The sequence below is a fragment of the Thrips palmi genome, unplaced genomic scaffold (assembly GCF_012932325.1).
Source record: "Thrips palmi isolate BJ-2018 unplaced genomic scaffold, TpBJ-2018v1 HiC_scaffold_5, whole genome shotgun sequence".
NCBI lineage: Eukaryota > Metazoa > Arthropoda > Insecta > Thysanoptera > Thripidae > Thrips > Thrips palmi.
The window spans coordinates 12,093,524-12,113,313 of NW_023144632.1; the positions used below are offsets into that span (position 1 = coordinate 12,093,524).

A 19,790-nucleotide genomic window follows, 5' to 3' on the forward strand; every position below is an offset into this window, starting at 1 on the left:
TGCTTCGGGTCCTGCTTCGGGGTTCCTTCTTCGGGTTCCTGCTTCGGGGTCTTGCTTCGGGGTCCTTCTTCGGGTCCTCTTCGGGGTCCCTGCTTCGGGGTCCTGCTTCGGGATCCCTGCTTCGGGGTCCTGCTTCGGGATCCCTGCTTCGGGATCCCTGCTTCGGAGTCCCTACTTCGGGGTCCCTACTTCGGGGTGCTGCTTAGGGGCCTGCTTCTGGGCCCTGCTTCTGGGCCCTGCTTCGGTCCGAGCCTTGGGGGCCTGCTTGGCGCTGCCTGGGGCGTTGGCCGGACGCGGGCCGGCGCTGCACGCGGCAAAGCCCGCCGCATCACTCATCCGGGATGAGCGCGGCGAGGCGCGGCCGCCCTGAAGCAAATCCCGCCGCAGTGCGCCACACCGCCCTTGTTCGCCACGTTCGGCGCCATTTTTCCCCGGTGGCCGAGGCGGAAAATAAGCTTTCCGTAATGAGCGGAACTGCGCCGCAAAAATAAAATTGATGGCGGCAAAATTGGAGTTCATCTCGGCGGCGTGGATGATAGAGTTACCGAGACAGCGGGCTGAGGGCGGCCGAGGGCTGGAGGGGCGAGACGACGGATGCGATGGCTTACGCGGCGCAGTGAGTTATTGCTGGCTAATCTTCCTGCAAAGACCCGGCAGACGTCCCGGCGACCCGCGCGGCCCGGCTGCGAGCGAACACGAGTACATCGACTGATTCGGGGCGCGCGCATGCAGGATGCAGCCTGCCCGGGCATGCTGTTCCGCCGTAGTTTGCGCACCCCGCCCCGCCGCCGGCGCTCCATCCGGCTCGCCAGCGCGGCGCGGATCAACTTTTATTTTAATTAAAATTCCAGCACGCCTCTCTGCGTTTGCCGCGCCCCACCTGGCTCTGCCGGCTGGCTGGCCGGGGGCTGTTTTGCCGGCCGCGGCGCGGCCCGCGGCGTGTGTGGAGCACTGCGATGTGCAGCGGCGTGACGGGGCGGGCGCGGCGCTCTGGGCGCGCTGAGCGCCGTGACGCCCCGCCTCGCCCCGCCCCGCCTCACCCCGCCCCGCCTCACCCCGCCCCGCCTCACCCCGCCCCGCCCAGCGCCCCCGGTTAGCGCCGCTCGCTCGGTTAGTTATGTGGAAAAGTTGGGCCCCTCAGAGGCCAGTTGAGTTCCCTGGAGATCCTTAAGGAATTTCCAAGTTTTATTCATAGTGGAGCGGGCCTGGGCGTACGCGCGCATTACCATGTAAAGCTGTTCAAGTGAGAGTGGTTGATGCGGCCCTCCCCTCCCCCTCGGCGTGGTGCGGCGTGGTGCGGCGTGGCGGGTGGGTTGGTGAGGCGTCCGCGGCAGACCACGACGCGTGCTGTGCTCCTCATCAATCATGGAGCGCTAAAACGCCGCCAGCCTTCCAGGCGCCTCCAGGCGTTGCAGGCGCCCCGGGCCTTCAGGTCTTTAGGGCGCCGATACGAGCGCGTCTTGTTTTTGCGGGTCAGTGGATGAGGCGGAAGCCCGCTATCATCCGCGTGGCTGCCGGGACGCGCGTTACGGCCCGGGAGCCCTGCCGAGCCAAGAGCCAGAGCCGCTCCGGCCGCCTCCCGCGACGCCCCCGCCCCACCCGCCTGCCGGTGCGCGCCGGATGTCTGACGGGAACCTCTTCTCAGGAGGAATCGCAATGCTTCCGTGGGCTCAACAATCGGGTCGTTTGGCTTCGTCGTTTTGGCCAGTCGGGCGGGACGCACGGCTGGCCGTGGGAAAGAGGGACGGTCCACTGCCTTCGAGTTTGCGATCAATAAATGAGGACGGGGTATGGTGCACTAAGTGGGACCCACTTTGATCGACGGCGCCATCACTATTTATCGTGTCGAGGGACGAGATCCACCAGAGGGGGCCCGATCTGCCGCGCACGGCAGTCGCGCAGGGCTGAGTGCGGGATCGAACGGACTGCTCTAGGTGGGCTGCTCGTTGGGTTGTTTGTGTTCCATATGGGGGCCACCGCCGCCGTCCGCGGTGCACCTTGAGGAACGGTCTCTTTGGGGAGGATCGGGGCCACCGTAATTGACCCTCAGGGCCGTGCTGGCGTGCTCCGCGTGCTGGCTGCCGGGCTGTGCCGCCCCGCCGGCCGCGCGGGATGGTTGGTCGCGTCTCCTTCATTATGCCCTGCGTGTGTGCTGCCTGCCTGCCTGGCTGCCTGCCTGGCTGGCTGCCTGCCTGGCTGCCTGCCTGGCTGCCTTTTGGCGCCATATCTCTCGGCGGGTCGCTCGGCCCGCCTCTCCGGGATGAATGGCCGCCTCGAAGCCTCCCCCGGCCCCTTCGCTTGGCGGTCGAGTCTGTGCTTTTTATTCCCCCCCCCCTTGCCGCCCTCGAACCGAAAGGGTTAAACAGGCGGAAGGGCGAAAGGACTGAAGGGCGGGTCTCGCGTGTCACGGGCGACGCAGGCATCGCCGAGGCTTCATTCCACTTTAACGCGTCCACTGCAACCGACGCGAGGAGGGCGGGTCGGTGTTGGACACGGGCTGACCGCGCCCCGCTCGGCGCGGCTCGTCACGGCCTCGGAAGCGCCATGGCGCCAAGGCTGAGGACCTCCCCTTATTTCTCACCATGGGCCGAAGCGGGCCGAAGCGGGGAGAAAAAGGTGCGAAAGTAATGAAAAGCCGCCGCCGGGCTCGGAGCTGCTCGAAGCGGGCCCGAAGCTGAAGAGGGTGGAGGCCCTGGAGGGGCGGCGCTGCGCTGCGAGGGTGCTGTTTTATTGAGGGGAGCAGCGCAGCGTTGTCGCCGTCGGCTCGGATTTGTCCTTTATTGAGCTCATGGCCAACCCCGGCCCTCGGGCTGTCTTGCTCGTAGGGCCACGGGCCATTGGCGGCTCGCGTTACTGGCTGGAGTGACTTTGAGGCCCGGTCCGGGCGCTTGTTCGCCGCTGGCCCTGCTGGCCGCCTCGCGCGGTGCGACCCTCTCACGGCGTGTCTCGCTTGCAGTGGCGAGGCCCCTTAGTGGGTGCAGCCTGGCCGACCTGGCGGTGGTACTCGCTCGGAGCAAAGCGCACAGCGCAAACGCCCCCGGGGCCGGGAAACCTGTGTTTGTTTGCGGGACTGGGGCCCTTAACCACGCCGGGTTGGTCGTGATGGTGGCCCTGACCCGGCCCGGCCCGTCCCGCTCGCACAGCCACTGCTCGCCTCGCCCGGCCCGCCCGGCCGTGATGCTCGAGTGACGGTCGTTTATCTGGCCGACGCTATCTGGAGGCGCGGCGCGGCGAGGAGTGGTGTTGTGTCTGCGGCTGTTATCGGGCGCGAGGCGCTCCGCGTGGCTTCGCGTGCGCCTCACAATTTGAGTGATAATTGTCGGCAGCTTGCCGCGGCCTTGCAGTGGCGCGCCCAGCCTCGGCCCGGCCCGCCTGGACGTGCATTAGTCGCGGCGCCGTAATGCTTCGATCGCTGGGCGTGGCGGCGCGCCGTGGCGTGGCGGCGCGCCGTGCGGCGGTTCGCCGCCAGGGACGCGTCAATTCGCATTTGGCGTGTCGCCGCGGAATTTGAAGGGTGTGGTGCATCCGCTGTCCCGGCCCGTCCCGGCCGGTGGCTCGGGGGGCGGCAACGCGGCGGCGGCGCGTCGGCCCGGAATTAAGATATATCGAAGGCGACGCGTCTCCCGCACCGCGCCGCACCGCGCCGCACCGCGCCGCACCGCGCCGCCCGCCGCCACTATTTCTCCGAGGAGCCGGAGCTCTCCGTGAGAAATGGGCCCAGCGTTTACCCTCTTTGTGTCTGCTCCCCGGAGCGTCAACTTTAATATAAAAGCCCCAATAAATAGCAGTAAAAGGCGCTGCCTATATGCGGGCGAAGTGCCCCCGTGAGAGCGCGCCGATGTCTCGTCTGGCCCGGGGCCAGGCAGGGGCCAGGCAGCGCTTGGGCCAGGCGGCGGCGCGCCGGGCCAGCGCAGCCAGCGTGCCTCCCCGGCGTGTCGCGCCCCGTCTCCAAGGCCCCGCCCGGCTTGACGGACGTTGCAGCCCCGGCGCGGCGCGCTCTCGGCTTCGAAAATAATTTACGGTCCCGCGGTTGTAGTTAAAAGTTGCCCCAGAGCACTCTGCTGACCGAGCTGGCTCGGCGCGCTCGGCTCGCTGACGTCGGTAATACCTCAACCCACTTACGTTTGCGGCCTTTGGACTTTTGGACCGCTCGAATGCTGCTCCGCTTTAATAAATTATGCTCCATAAAAACGAATTTGGCCGCTAACGACGAGTGAAATATGGCGGGGCCCGCACAGCGGGCTGATTCCGAAAAGTGCCTTCGCCCCGTCTCTCTGGCACTCCCGAGGCGTCCCGCGCAGCGGTGCGAGAGAGACGGAGCTACGAAGTGCGGCGGCACCGGATGGGCTGCCAGCCTGCCGCTGGGTCCGCGACGCTCGCGACACCGTGAGCATTGCGTATCGCACCGCGCCGCCTCCTCGGCCGGGCACCGCAGCCAAACAGTGGAGACGGCAGTGGCTAACTGCGACCGCTACAGTGTGGCGGTCGGTACTTACTTAGGCGGGCCGGGCGTCCGTCCGCAGCACGCGGCGCGCCGCACCGCCAGCCGCACGCACATGCAGGCCGGACGCCACAGCGCCGAGGTGCGGCGCCAGCCCCGCCAGCCCCGCCGAGGTGGGTATATTGCCGCCCAGAAATGTGTAATCCAACGATAAATCAGGCCAAGTGCAATAACTGGGGCGGCCCTGTGTACGGACGTACGTTCCGGTGCGTACGTTTGTGGCGTGCGGCCTGGCGGGCTGGCGGCGTGGCGGCAGGGGGAGGAGCGGCAGAGAGGCAACGCGGTGGTGATTTAGGGGCGGTGGCGGCCCTCCGCCCGATTGAAAAGCTCGCCTGTAATTAACCTGCGAGGAAGACGGCATCTCGATAAGGGAGCGCCCAGTCTGCCTGCCTGGCTCGCTGCCTGGCTCGCTGCCTGGCTGGCCAGTGAGTTGTGGCTCCGGTGCGGCCGCGGCCACAAGTGGCAACGGCCTGGCCTGGCGTTGGCTGGCCTCGCCAGGCCTCGCCCGGCCTTGCCTTACACGGCCGGACTGGCTGACTCGACCTCGGAATTTATCGACGGACCCCTAAGCTGACCCCGCGCGGCGCGCTGGCGGCTTAGGCCTGCTATTTGTCACGACCTGGGCTGTCCGCCTCGGGGCTGTCCGCCACCTCGTTGCTGTCCGCCGCCTCGTTGCTGTCCGCCGCCTCGTTGCTGTCCGCCACCTCGTTGCTGTCCGCCACCTCGTTGCTGTCCGCCGCCTCGTTGCTGTCCGCCACCTCGTTGCTGTCCGCCACCTCGTTGCTGTCCGCCACCTCGTTGCTGTCCGCCACCTCGTTGCTGTCCGCCGCCTCGTTGCTGTCCGCCGCCTCGTTGCTGTCCGCCGCCTCGTTGCTGTCCGCCGCCTCGTTGCTGTCCGCCGCCTCGTTGCTGTCCGCCGCCTCGTTGCTGTCCACCGCCTCGTTGCTGTCCGCCGCCTCGTTGCTGTCCGCCGCCTCGTTGCTGTCCGCCACCTCGTTGCTGTCCGCCACCTCGTTGCTGTCCGCCACCTCGTTGCTGTCCGCCGCCTCGTTGCTGTCCGCCGCCTCGTTGCTGTCCGCCACCGTGGCGCTGTCTGCCGTGCGGCTCTACGATTGTGCGATGCGAGGCTACACTCTCATTCAGGGGTGTTCTAAAACTTGTCGCCTTTAGTCGCTTGCCTTAGGTTTTGTACCACCTTGAGTCGCCTCACCACGTAACGCCAGAAGGCGCCTCAAAACAAAGCGCCTTAGGCGCTTTCTTTTGAAACACCTTGGGCCCAAACCACTGCATGAGATAGCAATGCATGGCTGCTTAGGCTCACTTGCAAAGGTGCGTCCCATGTGACTCCCAGCGGCTGGATGCCTCTGCATAAATAACCGACTCGGACGCCGCGGATCGGGAAATAAATAAATATCGGCTGATGGAACGCGGTGATATTGCGGTTCGTTTTCAGGAGCGGGCGCTCTGCTCTGCTGTGCGCCGCGCGGATTGAATGTTTTCAGTGGCTCCTCTCATAGCTGGGTGGGGCAGGTTCCTTTTCAGCATTCCCGGGGCTAAGCTAGCCCAGTGATATGAACGAGGGTCCGCGCACACAGGCACACACGCTCTCACACACGTGCCAAGTTTGCTTTAATCGCTCGTATTGGACGGCCATCGCCCGCGGATTAGGACAAGTGTAGGGATGAAAAAACGAGAACCTGAGCGTACGAGTCATTTCCCGCCGAGTGCGCGCGAACGTGTGGGGGCGAGCTTGCTCCCCGACCCAACTACTTGGATCCGTGTTTGAAGAGCGGGCGGCGCCGAGCACCCAGCCCAGCGCACGGCGCCATGGGATGTGACGGCGAGACGCTGCGTGTACTCCAAGTTCGCCATGAAAGGGTTAACCCGGAGGCCATTGTGTGTAAGTTTCTCTCCACTCGGTCTCCTCTGTCCGCGGCCGAGCACAGCGGAGCACCTAGCCCAGCCCGACCAAGCCCAGCTCCCAGCACAATAACGCTTAATCGGGTGGATTGCTTCGGCCGTTGGCCGAGTTGCGAGCTGGCTGTCTCGGACCGACCTGGGCCCTGACCTCACACCGGCGCTGCATTCATCGGAGTTAAAAAATTCACAAAATTCTCCGAATTTTCCCCTTGAGTGTCGCTTTCTTGGCAGTGAGGCTGGGGCTGTTCCCCGAGCGAGGCATGCTGCATGCACTTTCAAGGGATGCTTGCACTCGTCGTGCCGTCTCTCTCGCACTCGTGGCGTGTGCCGTTGGGCGACGGGCAGCGGAATGGCTAAGGGCCGTAAGCTGGAGGGCTGGCATGTGGCATGCCCGGAATGGAGCGGCACCCTCGGCGGCTGGCTGGAAGGATCGGGCCGTCCGCCCATCGGCCGCCACCTGGCCGCCCGCCGAACCGCGCCATTATCTGTCTGGCCGATCAATAAATATTGTTATGTGGTGCCGTCTCTTTTTATGTCGATTCATCGGCCGGCACGCCGCAGCCGGCACAGCGCGCCGCGCCGCGCGTGTCGCTTTGCCGACATGGCTGGTGCCGCCCGCCGAGCTGCGCGTAGGCTGGCCCGCCACGCTGCGGCGCGCGCGGGTTGCCTACCCGGCCGTCGGCGGGCGCTCGGCTGGGCGGCGACGGACTTTTTGGGCGTTTTACGTTGGTTCGGTTCGCTCGCCGAGTTTAGGCTCGCCGTCGGCTCGTATGCCACGCGCCTTGCGCCACGTCCGGCTAGTTTGCGGCCTTTGATGCGCCGCTTCTCCTCCGCCGCCGAACCGATGCTCGTCGGGCGCCGCTTTGGGCCACCCCTCGCCCGCGCGGAATATCAATGCACGCCGGGGTCATCTGACCCCCTGAAAAGAAGGGGAGGCGGGCTCTCCTCTTTCCGAAAATGGACGGCGTTCGGGTGTGACCCCGAAATGGCAGCCACCTGTGCCTCCCGGAGACAGTGTGGTGGCCATGACCCGTAAAGTTGCATCCCCGAGCCTCAAGGCGCTGTCTGTCTGTCTGTCTGTCTGTCTCTCTCTCTCTCCCTTTTTTCCCGGCGGCGAGTTTGGCGGCGGCACGGGCCGAGATAGAATCTGCGCCAAAGTGACGGCGCGGCAGTGGGCCTGGGAGGCAGGCAGGCAGGCAGGCAGGCAGGCAGGCAGGCACCGGGCACGAAATGAGCCCGCTGGCCAAACAGGCGCCGCGCCGCACCGCGCTACCCCTTTTGCCGGCCAAATCATTTGTGCTAACGGGATCCTGTTTTGGCGGTGATGTTGGCGCTGCCGTTTTATTTGCTCGGGATAATGAGCATGATCGCACCGCGGGCCCCTTTATTTTGACGCGCGCGGCGTTACGTTACGTTGTTTATGGACGGGCCGCCCGTTCACCCCCCTTTCCCCCTCCCAACTCAATATATTCGGGACTGAATCCCGAATCTATGCAAAACAGCAGCGGCCGATGTCGGACAGCCCTTGTTCCAGATTGAGGAGAACAAGGAGGCCGTCCTCGCGGGGCGGAGCAGGCGGGGCAAGCGGAGGCTGGAGGGCGCGGCCCTTTCTTTGCCTGCCAGCGGCGGGGGGCCGGGCGGGGCGCCGCGCGTCGCGCGTCGCGCCCTCTGGAGGCGGCAGCGCTCAAGTGTTGATTGCGCCGCATAAACACTGGGCGTCTGCCGGATTGAGGGATGCCACCCGGCGCCGTTTTGTTTCGTTTTTTAAATTATTTTTTGCCTTTTTGCCTTTGGTTTTCTCGCGCCGGGCGGGAAGACGGGCCGGAGACCCCTCGCCACCGCGGCCACCACCTCGGGGTGGAGCCGCCCCGGGAAGGCCCGGGCAGGGCTGGGCCGCGCAGCCACCCTCACAACGGACTCTTAATTAAAGGCGATAATTAGCGGAATTGAATTTCCGGGTGTTCGCATCGCGGGTCTGGCCGGGCGGGCCGGGCGGGCCGAGGGTGCGGCGGGATCCTCCCCGGGGACGCCTAAGAGGTCCGACTGTACCTAAGCTGTGACGAGCCGGCGGGGTGGCGGGGCGGGGCGGGGCGGGGCGGGGCGGGGCGGGGCGGGCCGTGGTCGTCGCGACGGCCCGAGCCGAGCTGCGTGGTGGATCCTGGTGGCGGAGCCGAGTGGCGGCACCGGGCCCCAGACCTCTCGACTTCCATCGTGTCGGAATTCCTCCCCGGCCAGAACCGCGTCGCCGCGCTAACCCCTTCCAGTAAATGCGATGCCGGTCGCAAGGCGCTGCGGTGAGGCACTGCAAGGCACTGCGAGGCACTGTGGCAAGAAGGGCGACCTCTCGGCCCCGGACTTGGCGCCGTGAGCTGCGATGACGTTGATGAGAGTGCTGCCGGCGGGGCTGCAGCCCGCTGCCTGCCTGCGACCCTCGGGGCCGCCCCGCCACGCCCCGCCACGCCCCGCCACGCCCCGCCACGCCCCGCCACGCCCCGTGGAATTTAGTTCCAACTAAACTCGCTGAACACAGCGCAAAAACCGAACGGGGAACGGGAAACAGAAACGGGCAAAACGACCGGGCAGCGCGGCGCTTTGACGGCGCAGCCGCGCCAGTTTCCGCCATGTTTTTATTATTCGACGTGCACATGGAGCGCCGTGTGCCTTGTAGTGCGGTGGCGCGGTCCGATGCGTATCGAAGGCAGCGAGTTCGGCGCAGTCGGAGCGGTATCGCGAGGAATCTTGGCCGTTGGCTTTGAAACTTCGCACCGTGCGCCTCGCCCGGAGCGCCTCGCCATGCCACAATGCCCACTAGCAGCGCCAGCAGCGCGCCGCTGTCCCCTCCACCTGCATTGACCCCCACCGCCGCGCCCCGCCGCCCCCGCCGATGCCCAGGGCGGCGTTCCCTAATTTCCGCATCTCTGCGATTAGAAGCGTGGAGGGGAGTGCTTTGAACGGCGACACAATAACTCAACTTTTAATTAGGTAAATTGAATGCCGAGATGGATTTGGTGGGCGAGATAATGGGTGCGCCTCCACCGTCGTCGCGCCGCCCTCTCCGAGGCAGCGCGCTGCCAGCCCCGCCAGCCCCGCCAGCCCCGCCAGCCCTGCCAGCCCCCCGGTTGTTTTTATTTAGATTGAGTGCCCCCCGGAGTGGCCGCGTGCCGACGCCGCGCCCCGCCGCGCCCGGTCGCCGATTTGCCGCGCGATTTCCGCCTCACTAATGATGGTTTGCGGCGAGGCCGCGTGGCCGCACTGCGCGCCGCGGGGAGCCCCCCCCCCCCCCCCCCCCCCCAATTCCAGAGTGCTCGGCGCGGTGAGCCAGAAGACAACGTGGGACAGGTTTCTGGGAAGCATCCGACCATGCCCTGGCCCGATGCTCGCGCAATGCCACTTGAGTTTGATCCAAGACTGATTGAGTGAGCACTGCAGGTGCTTTGCTGCCTTACAGCGGGGCCTCCCTGCCCCGCCGCTGGCGGGTTGGCGATTGCGGGTTGTTGTCTGGCAGGGAAGGCACGCTCTGGTGGGAAGCAGGCTTACATTAGCGCCGGGGAAACGAAGTTGAGTGCGTGTGCGACAAAGTGCTGCTGCTGCTCTGCCTCTCTCGGCGCGGCCGCCCCGCCACCCAGCCCGATACAGTGACTGGGATGCGCGGCCCGCGGCCTGATGATGAGATATTGCCGGCCTTATCGTCGAATCAAATCCCGGCTCGTAATTAAGTTGATAAAGTGGCAAAGGTTTCGCGTTCTGACAAACTTGCGGGGAAGCGCAAACAAGTTTGTGGCCCGCTGCGCGCCGCGGCCTGGGGCAGGCGCGTCTTCGCCGCGGGGCGTGCGGGCGCGCGCGTGTGGGCGGCCGGGTGCACAGTCGCAGTGGGTCGGGGCACGGGTGTGGTTCACGATAACACAAACCCCTGGCACGTTTTCGGCTCTGTATGGATTGTTTTACGCATGGTGCCGTCATGTGCACGTCCACGTGTAAAAGAATGTTGTGGCATACGACCAGAGCTAATTTGCTTTAGTTGAATTGTCTGGTTTCTTGGTTGCCATTGAAGAAATATGCAAAATTTTAGTCAACCCGATTTAAGCTCATTGGCAGTCGTAGTGGTAATTGATTCGATGCCGTGTTACTACGTTCTCTGCGTCAAAACGCTTTCGCTCAGATGAGGTCTTGTTGACGTGGCCCACTGTGGGCATGAGGGTGTGGGCGGCGGCCTCACACAGTGTGCCAGCGCGTGGACGCAATGTCGACGCACCGCCGCAGGTCGCCCGGGAGAGTGGCACGTCCTGCCGCTCCGGTGGTTCGCTACAGCGGCGGCGGTGCCCCCGCGAGATGGGGTGCCCCGCCCCGCCCCGCCCCGCTCGCGGTGACCCGCGCGAGTAAATTAAAAGCGGCGAGGTCATCGCGTCGGTGGTCGTTAAAGCGGGGCGGTGGTAATTAACGAAGGGAAATTGCCGGTCGGCGTGTCGCTGCACTGTGCGGTGCCGCTGCACTGCCGCTGCACTGCCAGCCCCACACGCGGCGCCGCGCGGTTTCTTCCCATTTGCCGTAAGGATAGTAAACTGCACTTTATACCGCTACGGCCCAAGTTTTGCCGCGCCGCCACGCCGAGTCCGGGGGCGGGGCGGCGCGGCCCCGTGGTCTGTCTTGGAAACGGTTCCGCGTCGACCGCTTACTCCCGCGCTACCATCAGGTTGGCGGCGGGTCGCCCTCTGCACTGTAAAAAATCTGTCGCCACTTTATGACAAAATCAAAATGTCATCAAAGTTCATCAAAGCTCTCATACTTATTGCATTGGCCACGCGCCCGGGTGCGACAACTGTTTAGATGACACCCTTGCAAGGGAAATCAGCTTTGAAATTGTCTCCCAGTAACAACCGCAATTTTGGCAGTGTGCGCGCACTTGGGCGTGGAGCTTGTTGCGGCGCCTCTGTAGGCCGACCGCTGATCAGTGCAATTTGCCGCTTTTTCTCGTGGTCTAATTGTATCGTTTGCTCTGTGTGTTGCAGGTGAGGCGTAAATTCGGCGCTGTCACCGCGCCCGAGGGTAGTGGTGAAAACGTGTTATGTTGATTAAGATTGCATCGCCTGGATGGCGGGGCCTCGCTGGGCCTCGCTAGTTGTGGAAGCGGCCGTAGGCACTGTTGTTTCCGTGTCGATGAGGCTGATGACGTTTTGTCGGCGTTTATGGGGGGCGGTGCTTCCTTTTTACAGCCCGCGCCTTCATGTCATGTGCGCTAGAGTGAGGCTGGTGTACTACGCCACTTTCCACTGGCCATCGCTGTTTTGTTATCCGTAATGCGCGGTCATTGCGCAGCGAGGCCGCTGACGGACGAGCAGGCTGATCCCTTCCAGTGCCGCGCCATCCGAGTGCCGCCTCGCCGTGTGTTGCCCTTTTCCCTCCCCCTCGCCTCGCCTCGCCGGCTCTGTTTCTGTTTCGAAGGACGTGTGTGCGCGCTTGCCAAGTTAATGCTGATCGCAGGCTTAATGCCTCTTGGCTCCGGAATTCGGAATGGAGGGCTGCGACTTCTCTCTATCCCTTCCGCCGGGCCGTGCCGTGCCGGGCCTTTTCGCCTGGCCGTGCCGAGCCGGGCCGCGCGCTGCCTGGGACGCGCCCACCTGTCTCATCTCCATCGCGAATGCAAAGCGGAAATCGGGGCAAGGCCGGCAAGGCGGTGCGTGCCGAGCCGGGCCGGGCCGAGCACACTGGGAAGGAAGGAGTCATAAGCAGGCTGGAGCTTGGGCCGAGCAAGGCTTTGTCGCCCGATGTTGCGTCGGGCCAGCGTCCTCGCCCAAACTCGGCTGATTCGGTTCACAGATACGTCCCTCCTCGTCGGCTGGTGTAACGTCCCCTGCCCCAGTCTGGGCGATGTGTAAAATAGTCCATGCCGATGTTGGGTGATTGCCCAAAATGCGGTCCCGCACATGACGCGCTCAGTGGGGTTTTAAACGTAAAAGTGACAGTAATTTTAGCGCGGGAAATGCAACCACATGTGACCTGAGGCACCTGCGGGCCGGCGGTCGCCGCAGTCCCTTGAACCCGAGCGATGCCCGAACTCCGAAGCCGCCCTCCTTCGGCGCGCATATTGTGCGGCCCTTGAGCTATGCGCCTGGCCTCGCCTCGCGGTGCCAGCGTGCCAGCCAGCAGCGCTGCTGCAGAAGGACTAGTGGCAATAAATAGCCCGGCAGCCACCTGGCGGACTGCCAGGCTTCGCCAGGCTTCGGCAGCCCTCGCGTGAAATGTTTCCGTATGTGGCTGTGAAAGCTCGCTCGACAAATCACGGCGCCCGGCCTCGCGGCGCTGTCGCTTCAATATTTAGTGCGAGCCTTGCAGGCCGACATGCCGAGTCCGACTCGTGGCGCGGCGGGTCCGTCCAACCATACAGGGTTGCCCGTTTCCGAGTACGCCAAGTCACCGCTAGGGCGCGCTCAGGTCGCCAAAAATGGCCACCGGGGCAGTCACGTCGCGAGTCAAGTCGCCAACCAGAACCCGAAGGTTGACCCGGGTGACCCGAAGGCGAGTTGAGCGTTCGCTGCGGGCCTCTGGGCCCAGCCTGGGAACAATCCGCCGAGATTTGGCGGGATGGCGTTTGCCGCTGAACTTTGGCGTCGCTCCGTCGTCGCCTTGCTACCCTTGCCAGCGTTTGCTTTGACTTCTCACTACCCGCCCATCACCGCCCCTGGTCCTGGCCTGTCCTCTCTGTTCGCGTCTCGCTGGCCACGCCAACGCTCACAGCCACGCTCGGCCACGCTCGCGTCGCCGGGGGCGTCCCTTTCTGTAGACCTGTCCGGCCCGGCCCTCTTTATCCGTGCTAGGCGGATTTGGAGTCAGAGAGGCATCAGAGTGGCGGTGATGGGGAGGGAGGGGTGGCGCCCCGCGGCGCCCCGAGCCGCGCCGTGCCGCGCGAGACTTGCCTGGAACATTGCGGCGCAGCGAGGCGCGCGCGTGTGTGTGTGTGTGTGTGTGTGTCGGCGACCAGTTTTATTGCAAAAGGATGACACGAGACCCTCTCCTTTTTTTGCCCTCCGGAAAGAAAAATCCTCTTCATTTTTTCCCACCTCTCTTTATGTACTGGAATGGAGCCGAGCCGCGCAGCCGCGCTCACTCGCGGCTTTCCTACGGCCTCCCCCCCCCCTTCCCCTCCCCGCGGAGTCTCTCTGTCGCCGGATTAATTATTTCCCTCCAGTCCGAGGCCGCGGTGTTCCCTTGCATCGCGTCAGCGAGAGGCCGTCAGGGGAGGTGACCGAGGGTGACACGGAACAGGCCGTGTTGCTGCAGCACCTCCGCGTCGTGTCCGACACCGTCCGACACCGTCCGACCGAGAAAGGGGGCAACACGGTGTAGACGCTGAATGCAAATGCCGTACACCCTCAAAGCTGTAAATTGAAGATTCTCTATATTATGGTGGATATTCTCTATTGTGGTGCAGCTGCTAGGTACCATTCAAATTTCACTGTCCCCTATGGATTTTTGGATGAATTTCGTGTGCATTGTGAATTTTATCCGTAATATGGTGGTGCAGTCTTTCACCGCAGGACATTTAGAGTGTACACGTGCATTCAGTGGTATTGGCAGTGTGGGGTAGGTTGAGCCGAATTTTATCATCCCGTGACGAATCCCGCGGTGGGCTGCGCGGATACCTCTCCCAGAGTGTGGCATATGTGTGTCTTTCTTGCACCCGAGGCTCATCCGGATGTAAGAGGGTAACGGCCTGCCGCGGTGCACCGCGTGACGGGACGCCCCGAAACGACAAACTGGCGCCGTGCTCATGCACGCTCCGCGCTCCGCGTCGCCGCGCCGCCGCGCCAACAGGTGGCCGCGCTGGTGGGGGCTGCTGGCGGCCTGCGCTCGCTGCTCCCCGTCAGTGGCGTGCAGTGCCTCGCCTCGCCTCGGCCCGCCCTGTCCTCCACGCGCCCCGCGCCGCCACGCGCAGCCTCGCGCAGCCTCGCGCCGCCTCGCGCCCGGCGTCGTCCTGGGCCGTCGACGCGCGCCACTCGGCGCACCGCGAACCCCACCGCGCCGCGCGCTCGGCCCCGCGGCCCCGCCACCGAGGGCGTCGCAGTGATGTGAAGTCGAGGATGGCCTCGGCGCCCAGCGCCCCAGCCCCCACGGGGGCGCAGCGAGCCCCGCCGCGGGGAGACCAAGCTAGTGTTGTGATGTGAAGAAAGTGTGAAATTGTGGGGAAAGTGCGGGGAGTGTGTGAAATACAAGTGCGAAAGGGAATAGAAGTGCCAAGTGGAAAGTGGCGTAGTGCAGTGATGATGAGTGCCACGACGTGAAGCCAGCCGCCACGCTGTAATTTGGAGTTTGCGACGTCTCGCGTGCCATCCAGTCGCTGCCTGCCTGCCTGCCTGCCTGCCTGCCTGTCGGCCGGGCGGGCGTGGGTGCTGCAGGACGTGTCGCCGCCTCTCTGCTGTCTGGTGATGTAGACCTGACCCTTTATATTTTTGACCAGGTGTTGGCTGGGGATCCGGACTGCGCCGCCGCGCCCCAACATGTGGCCCCGCCCAGTGATCCTTCTAGTGATTCTGGCCGCAGGGGTCCTTGCGAATGGTAAGTCGTCGAACTAGGATAAGGCCGTCGCCGCGACCCCGCGGGTCTTGACGCCGGGGCGCCGCTCAGCAGTCGAACGGCCAGTTGGACAGAACGGCTCCAGTTTGATGTTTATTAAACAGAGATGTTTTCAACAACTGGCTGCTCTGCTTTTGTGGTGGCGTGTCGCTCCTGTTCCGAGCCGTCCGATGCAGCGTGTCGTTCCGACTGCCACTCACGTCGCCGTCCCTTCCCGAATAAAACGTTACATGGGGTTTGTCCCTGTCGAGCTGGTCGGTTGGACTGACGCCCCATTAAAGTCGCACGAGGACGGCCGAACCGCGGTCGCCCCGTCCGGAGATTACCCCCTTTTACCGGAGAGACGCCCTCTTTGCCTTGCGCTGCCTCCGGGCCTCCGGGCCTCCGGGTCGCGAGGCCGCCGTTTGAGGAGTCGTACCGGTCGACGTGGAGTCGCACTGCGCTTCCGTCCATCGTCCTGGCCCCGACAGCCAAAGATGCTTTCTTTCGTCCCCGGCTGAAATCGCAGTCCGCTCTTGACGTGACGCGAAATGGCGTTTCGAGTCCCTCTGTCCCCTCCGTTATTGACCCCGCCACAGTGAGTTGTCTGGCGGCCTACGGCCCACGGGCTGACGAGGCGGCCGTTGGGTGGCTTCGTGTCGACACGCTGCTTGGCCATCGGGCGGAACGGGCGCGCCCCGCGGCAGTCCGCGGCAGCGCGGAGCACCGTCTCACTTAATCTCTCCTAGCGGCAGTGTTCGAGCGCTGCCAATCAAGTGCTTTATCCTGCAGTGTCAAACTGCGGGCAGAGTGTCTCGTCGACGGTGCCACGATGCTCTATCACCCACGGTACACTGTACACTTCCTACTCGCCTCACATTTTTCACATTTTTTTAGCAGATGACACCTTTACACCATTATACTCTTTAAACACACGTAGACACAGGAAGGTGTGAGGTTGCCTTTACTCAAGAGTCGCCAGAAACCAAACTTATTGATAATGAAAATCTGGTCCGGGGGGGGGGGGGGGGTAGTAGTAATTGCTTACACATAATATCCGAACATACGCTCAGAGGACATGCAGTTCGGCGGGTTCGGCGTTTCTCCCTGTGAAGAAGATCAGAGACGCTGGTATACAAACCGGAATGGGCCGACTAGGTGCATGTTTTTGCCTGGAAAGGACTTAAAAAAAGACTGCACGTCCCACAGACTTGGCCTAAATGATGCGTGAGCAGAAAGGGCCGCGACGTGCGTGGCTCTGCGGCTTTGCAGTGCTTTGCTGCGCCCCGACGACGCGAGCGCAGCCCTCTGGGGCGCAGGTGCACCGGGCGTCCGTTCGGGCCGCGCTTCGCGTTGGCGCTTCGCGTTGGCGCCTCTGGCTGCGCGGCTGGCGTTGTTCGCTGCGAGGTTGGCGGGCTGTGGCGGCGGGGCTGCAGCGCCGTCTATCGAGACGACAGAGCGCTGCGGTGGCGGCAGCGGAGCCAGCCGTCGCGTTCGCACACACTGGCGCTTGTTGAATGCCTTTCCCCGCGTGTTTGTTCGCGCGTGTCCGTGTGTGTGTGGAGAGGCCGCGTTTTGTGTGCGTGTACGCGCGTACGCGTGTGTGCGTGCGTGTGTCGTGTGGCTTTGAGACCCCGCTGTGCTCCAGAAGGGACGCCAGAGTGGTGTGACGGTGACGCGGCGGAGGCGGCTGGTATTTCCTTCACTATTTCCCCAGCGGTTTTGCGCGCGTCTGCAAGAGGAGTCGTGCGTCGCGCTTGGCGGCGCGGAGGGCTTGGCGACGGGGAGGGCTCGGCCACGCGGAGGGCTTGGCGGCGCTTGGACGCGGCGCTTTGGACGCGGCGCTTGGACACGGCGGACGCGACGCTTTGGACGCGGCGCTTTGGACGCGGCGCTTTGGACGCGGCTCTGGGAAATGTCCGAAAAGGCTTAGGAGCGGCCATCGCGCTGCCGCTCGTAAAGATCGACCGGTCGCTTCGGCCGAGTGCCTGGAACGTCCTTTTAGGGCCGCTGTGTTGTGGCTCCTCGTGCTTCGCGGGCTGGGTGACGTGCCGCGGGAGTGGCGGCCAGCTGGACACGCTGGCCGCCGTCCGGCGCGGCCCCGGCCCCGCCCGACCCCGCCGCGGCGCTGTAACTGCGGCCCACTAACTGGCCGGTGCTTATTACGCTGCACGCATTAAAGTTTTATCCGCGGCGTGTGCGGGGCGCTGCGAGCGCTGCGAACGCCCTTTGTGTTTTTGGCCGTTGCTGCGGCCAGGGGCTTGGCCAGTGGGCTCACGCCCCCTCCTCTCGCCGGCTCCCTCCGCGTCGGCCTCCTCGCCGTCACCGGGTCGGACAAGGTAACGATCAAAGTTTGGAGCGGGATCATCAGGCTGCGGGGCGTGGCGGCGCGGCGGCCCGGCGGCCCGGCATCGTGATAGCGCATTTGACAAAGTAGCGCCAAGCCGGCGTGGAAAGGAGGGAAAACATTAGCCGGGCTAACTCCATGAAGCCGTGCCGCCCCGCCGCCCCACCGCCAGCGCCCCGCTCTGGTTTCTTAAATACCGTCCGTCTGAATATTGCAGAAAGTTCTTATCGCTGCCGGGCTGGCTTGCTCAAGGTGGCGGCCCTGATTAATTTTCCCCGCCCGTCCGTATGATTAGGGACATAATTGGCCGTGGAATGCCGGCCACCCCGGTAGGTAGGGCGCAGGGCTACCCGCGGCCTCCTCCAGGTCCAGGGCCGCAGTGCATAGCCTGTGTGCACGGTAAAAACGGTTCCTGGCTTTCCCAGAACTCCCTGAAAATCGCCTATGTCTTTACCAAAGACTTGATCTTCGGAAAACCAGGAACCGTGTTTTACCGTGTGTCAGTCGGCCTGCAGCGTGCGTGGACCGTGCGTGGTCCCTGCGAAGGGTTCGAATTTTTCCGGGATGTTAAAACAAGGCGGACGAAAAAGGTTTGTTTCCAAGGTAATAAATGTAACAAAGATACACAAACTCAGACATATACACCAACCGTGCGTGGGCCGCGGTTCCTTGGTGCCCACCACGTGCCCACCACACCGTGGGGCTGGGGGGCTGGCGGGGCAAACACGCCGCCGAGTCCCACAGGCCCGAGGCAGGCGGGCTGTGCTGGGGGCCCTTGACGTTCCAAAGGGCTCCGCAGGGCTCCGGAGGAAGGGCGGAGGAGGGCGTCCTCATCGAGTTGCTTTGAAGATGTGAGGGCTGCCGAGGCCTGCCGAGCCACCGCCGCTAATCGAGGACTGTGTATGCTCTCGTGGCCACGGAGGCCGCGGAGAGACCGCGGAGGCCCGCAACAACTTCCGGCGGGCTCGTCATCAGCTCCCTCGCCGCGCCAGCCACCCCGCCAGCCGCGTCGCGTGGGAGGCACGGAGCCGACAGCCGGGGCTCAGGCGGACCGTCAGACAGCCAGCTCGGCTCGTCGGCGCAGCCGTGTCCCCGGAGTCGCATCCCCTGTGAACCGGCGGCGGGGGGTGGGGTGGGGCTAGAGTGGGCCACTCGAGTCGAGGACTCTTGTCCGGACCCTCGCTCTCCAGCCCCTCTTCTCGGACCGTCGCGCAGCGCGCCGCCAACGTTTTGACGGGCGGGAGGCCCCCGCCGCCCCGCCGTGCGTCGCATGTCTATCAGGTTTTGTCTCCACCTCGCTGTCGCGCTGTCCCGTTCCCGCCATCCCTTCCCAGTCGGGTCTTCACTTTGTTTTGTTTGGCGGCGCGATGCGTTCGTTTGCACCGGCCGCGGGGCCGCGCGGCCGCAGGCGTCGCTTGTTTGTACCGGAAGGAGCTTTTTCTTCCTCTCCATCTTGCATAATGCACGCGGACGGGATGTGCCTCACCGGATCCTCGCATCCGGAGCGCGGGCCGCGGGGGCCGCGGGCTCGGCGGGCAGCAGCGCGGCAGCGCCATGGCGCCGCCATGCAGCGCAGCTCGCGTGGGGCCAGCTTTGTGGCGGAGGGCTTCCGGGGCTCCGATTGCAACGAGGCTTCGGCGGGGGGGGGGGGGGGTCGACCCTCCTGTCGGTGCCCGAGAGGCCAGAGTCTGGCAGACGAATATTGGCACCGGGAGAGAAAGGCGGGGCGGCCGGTGGGGCGGAGATAGTCCGGTCCGGCTCCGTCCGGCTTGAAAGGCGGCCCATTGTTGATCGGGGATCCGTCGCCGTCCGTGCCCACTCCGCTTCATGCCGCTTTATTGGCTGTCTGCCGGGCCTCGCGCGTCGCGCTCTCCGCCCCGGACGGGCCGGCCGGGGCATCGCGTCTCATCGGGCGCGCGAGGTGCCGATGACACCGGGAGGGAAAAAAAGGAGAGAAACAGATGGCGGGTCGATTATTTACCTGGACGGTCCAACTACGTAATTCAATGTTCCGAGCACTACAAAAGGGATAGACTAGGCTGTGTCGGCCAGGGAAGGCCGTCTGTGCGCCTGTTTGGTGTGGTGTCCGTGCTGCTCCCAGCGCGCGTCGACGTGGTGCAGCTCGGCGTGACCCTCGCCGCGGTTCGGCCAGGTCGTGTGGCGGAACGCCCAGGCCAGGCGCCGCGACTTCCTCCTCGCAGCGCCCTTGTCGGGCTGGGCTGCCCTCGAGATTGATGATCTCCTCGTCGGCGGCGCGCCGCACCACTGCCTTGCTGCTAGTCGCAAATTAGTGGCGAATTGAATTTCGCGCGCGGCGGAGGGCGCCACTGTCGGCCCGTCGGCGCCGCTGCGCCGCTGGCAGGCAGGCCGTCGAGCGGCGTGCGCGGCCCTGCTGCAGACGAGCGGGTTGCGTGGGGCGCCGTGGCCCTGGCGCCGGCCGCACTGTCTGTCACTGTCGCCGGCGGGCCGACGCGC

At 64.7% G+C, this 19,790-nt stretch overlaps 1 protein-coding gene across 1 annotated transcript in view; it reads left to right on the forward strand.

Moving 5' to 3' along the window:
• LOC117651176 overlaps positions 1 to 19,790 on the forward strand; it is a 96,149-nt gene that overhangs the window by 57,481 nt on the left and 18,878 nt on the right. The window contains exon 3 of the mRNA XM_034394983.1: positions 14,874 to 14,971. Coding sequence (XP_034250874.1) covers positions 14,874 to 14,971 — 98 coding nt within the window. The remainder of the gene's footprint in view (positions 1 to 14,873; positions 14,972 to 19,790) is intronic.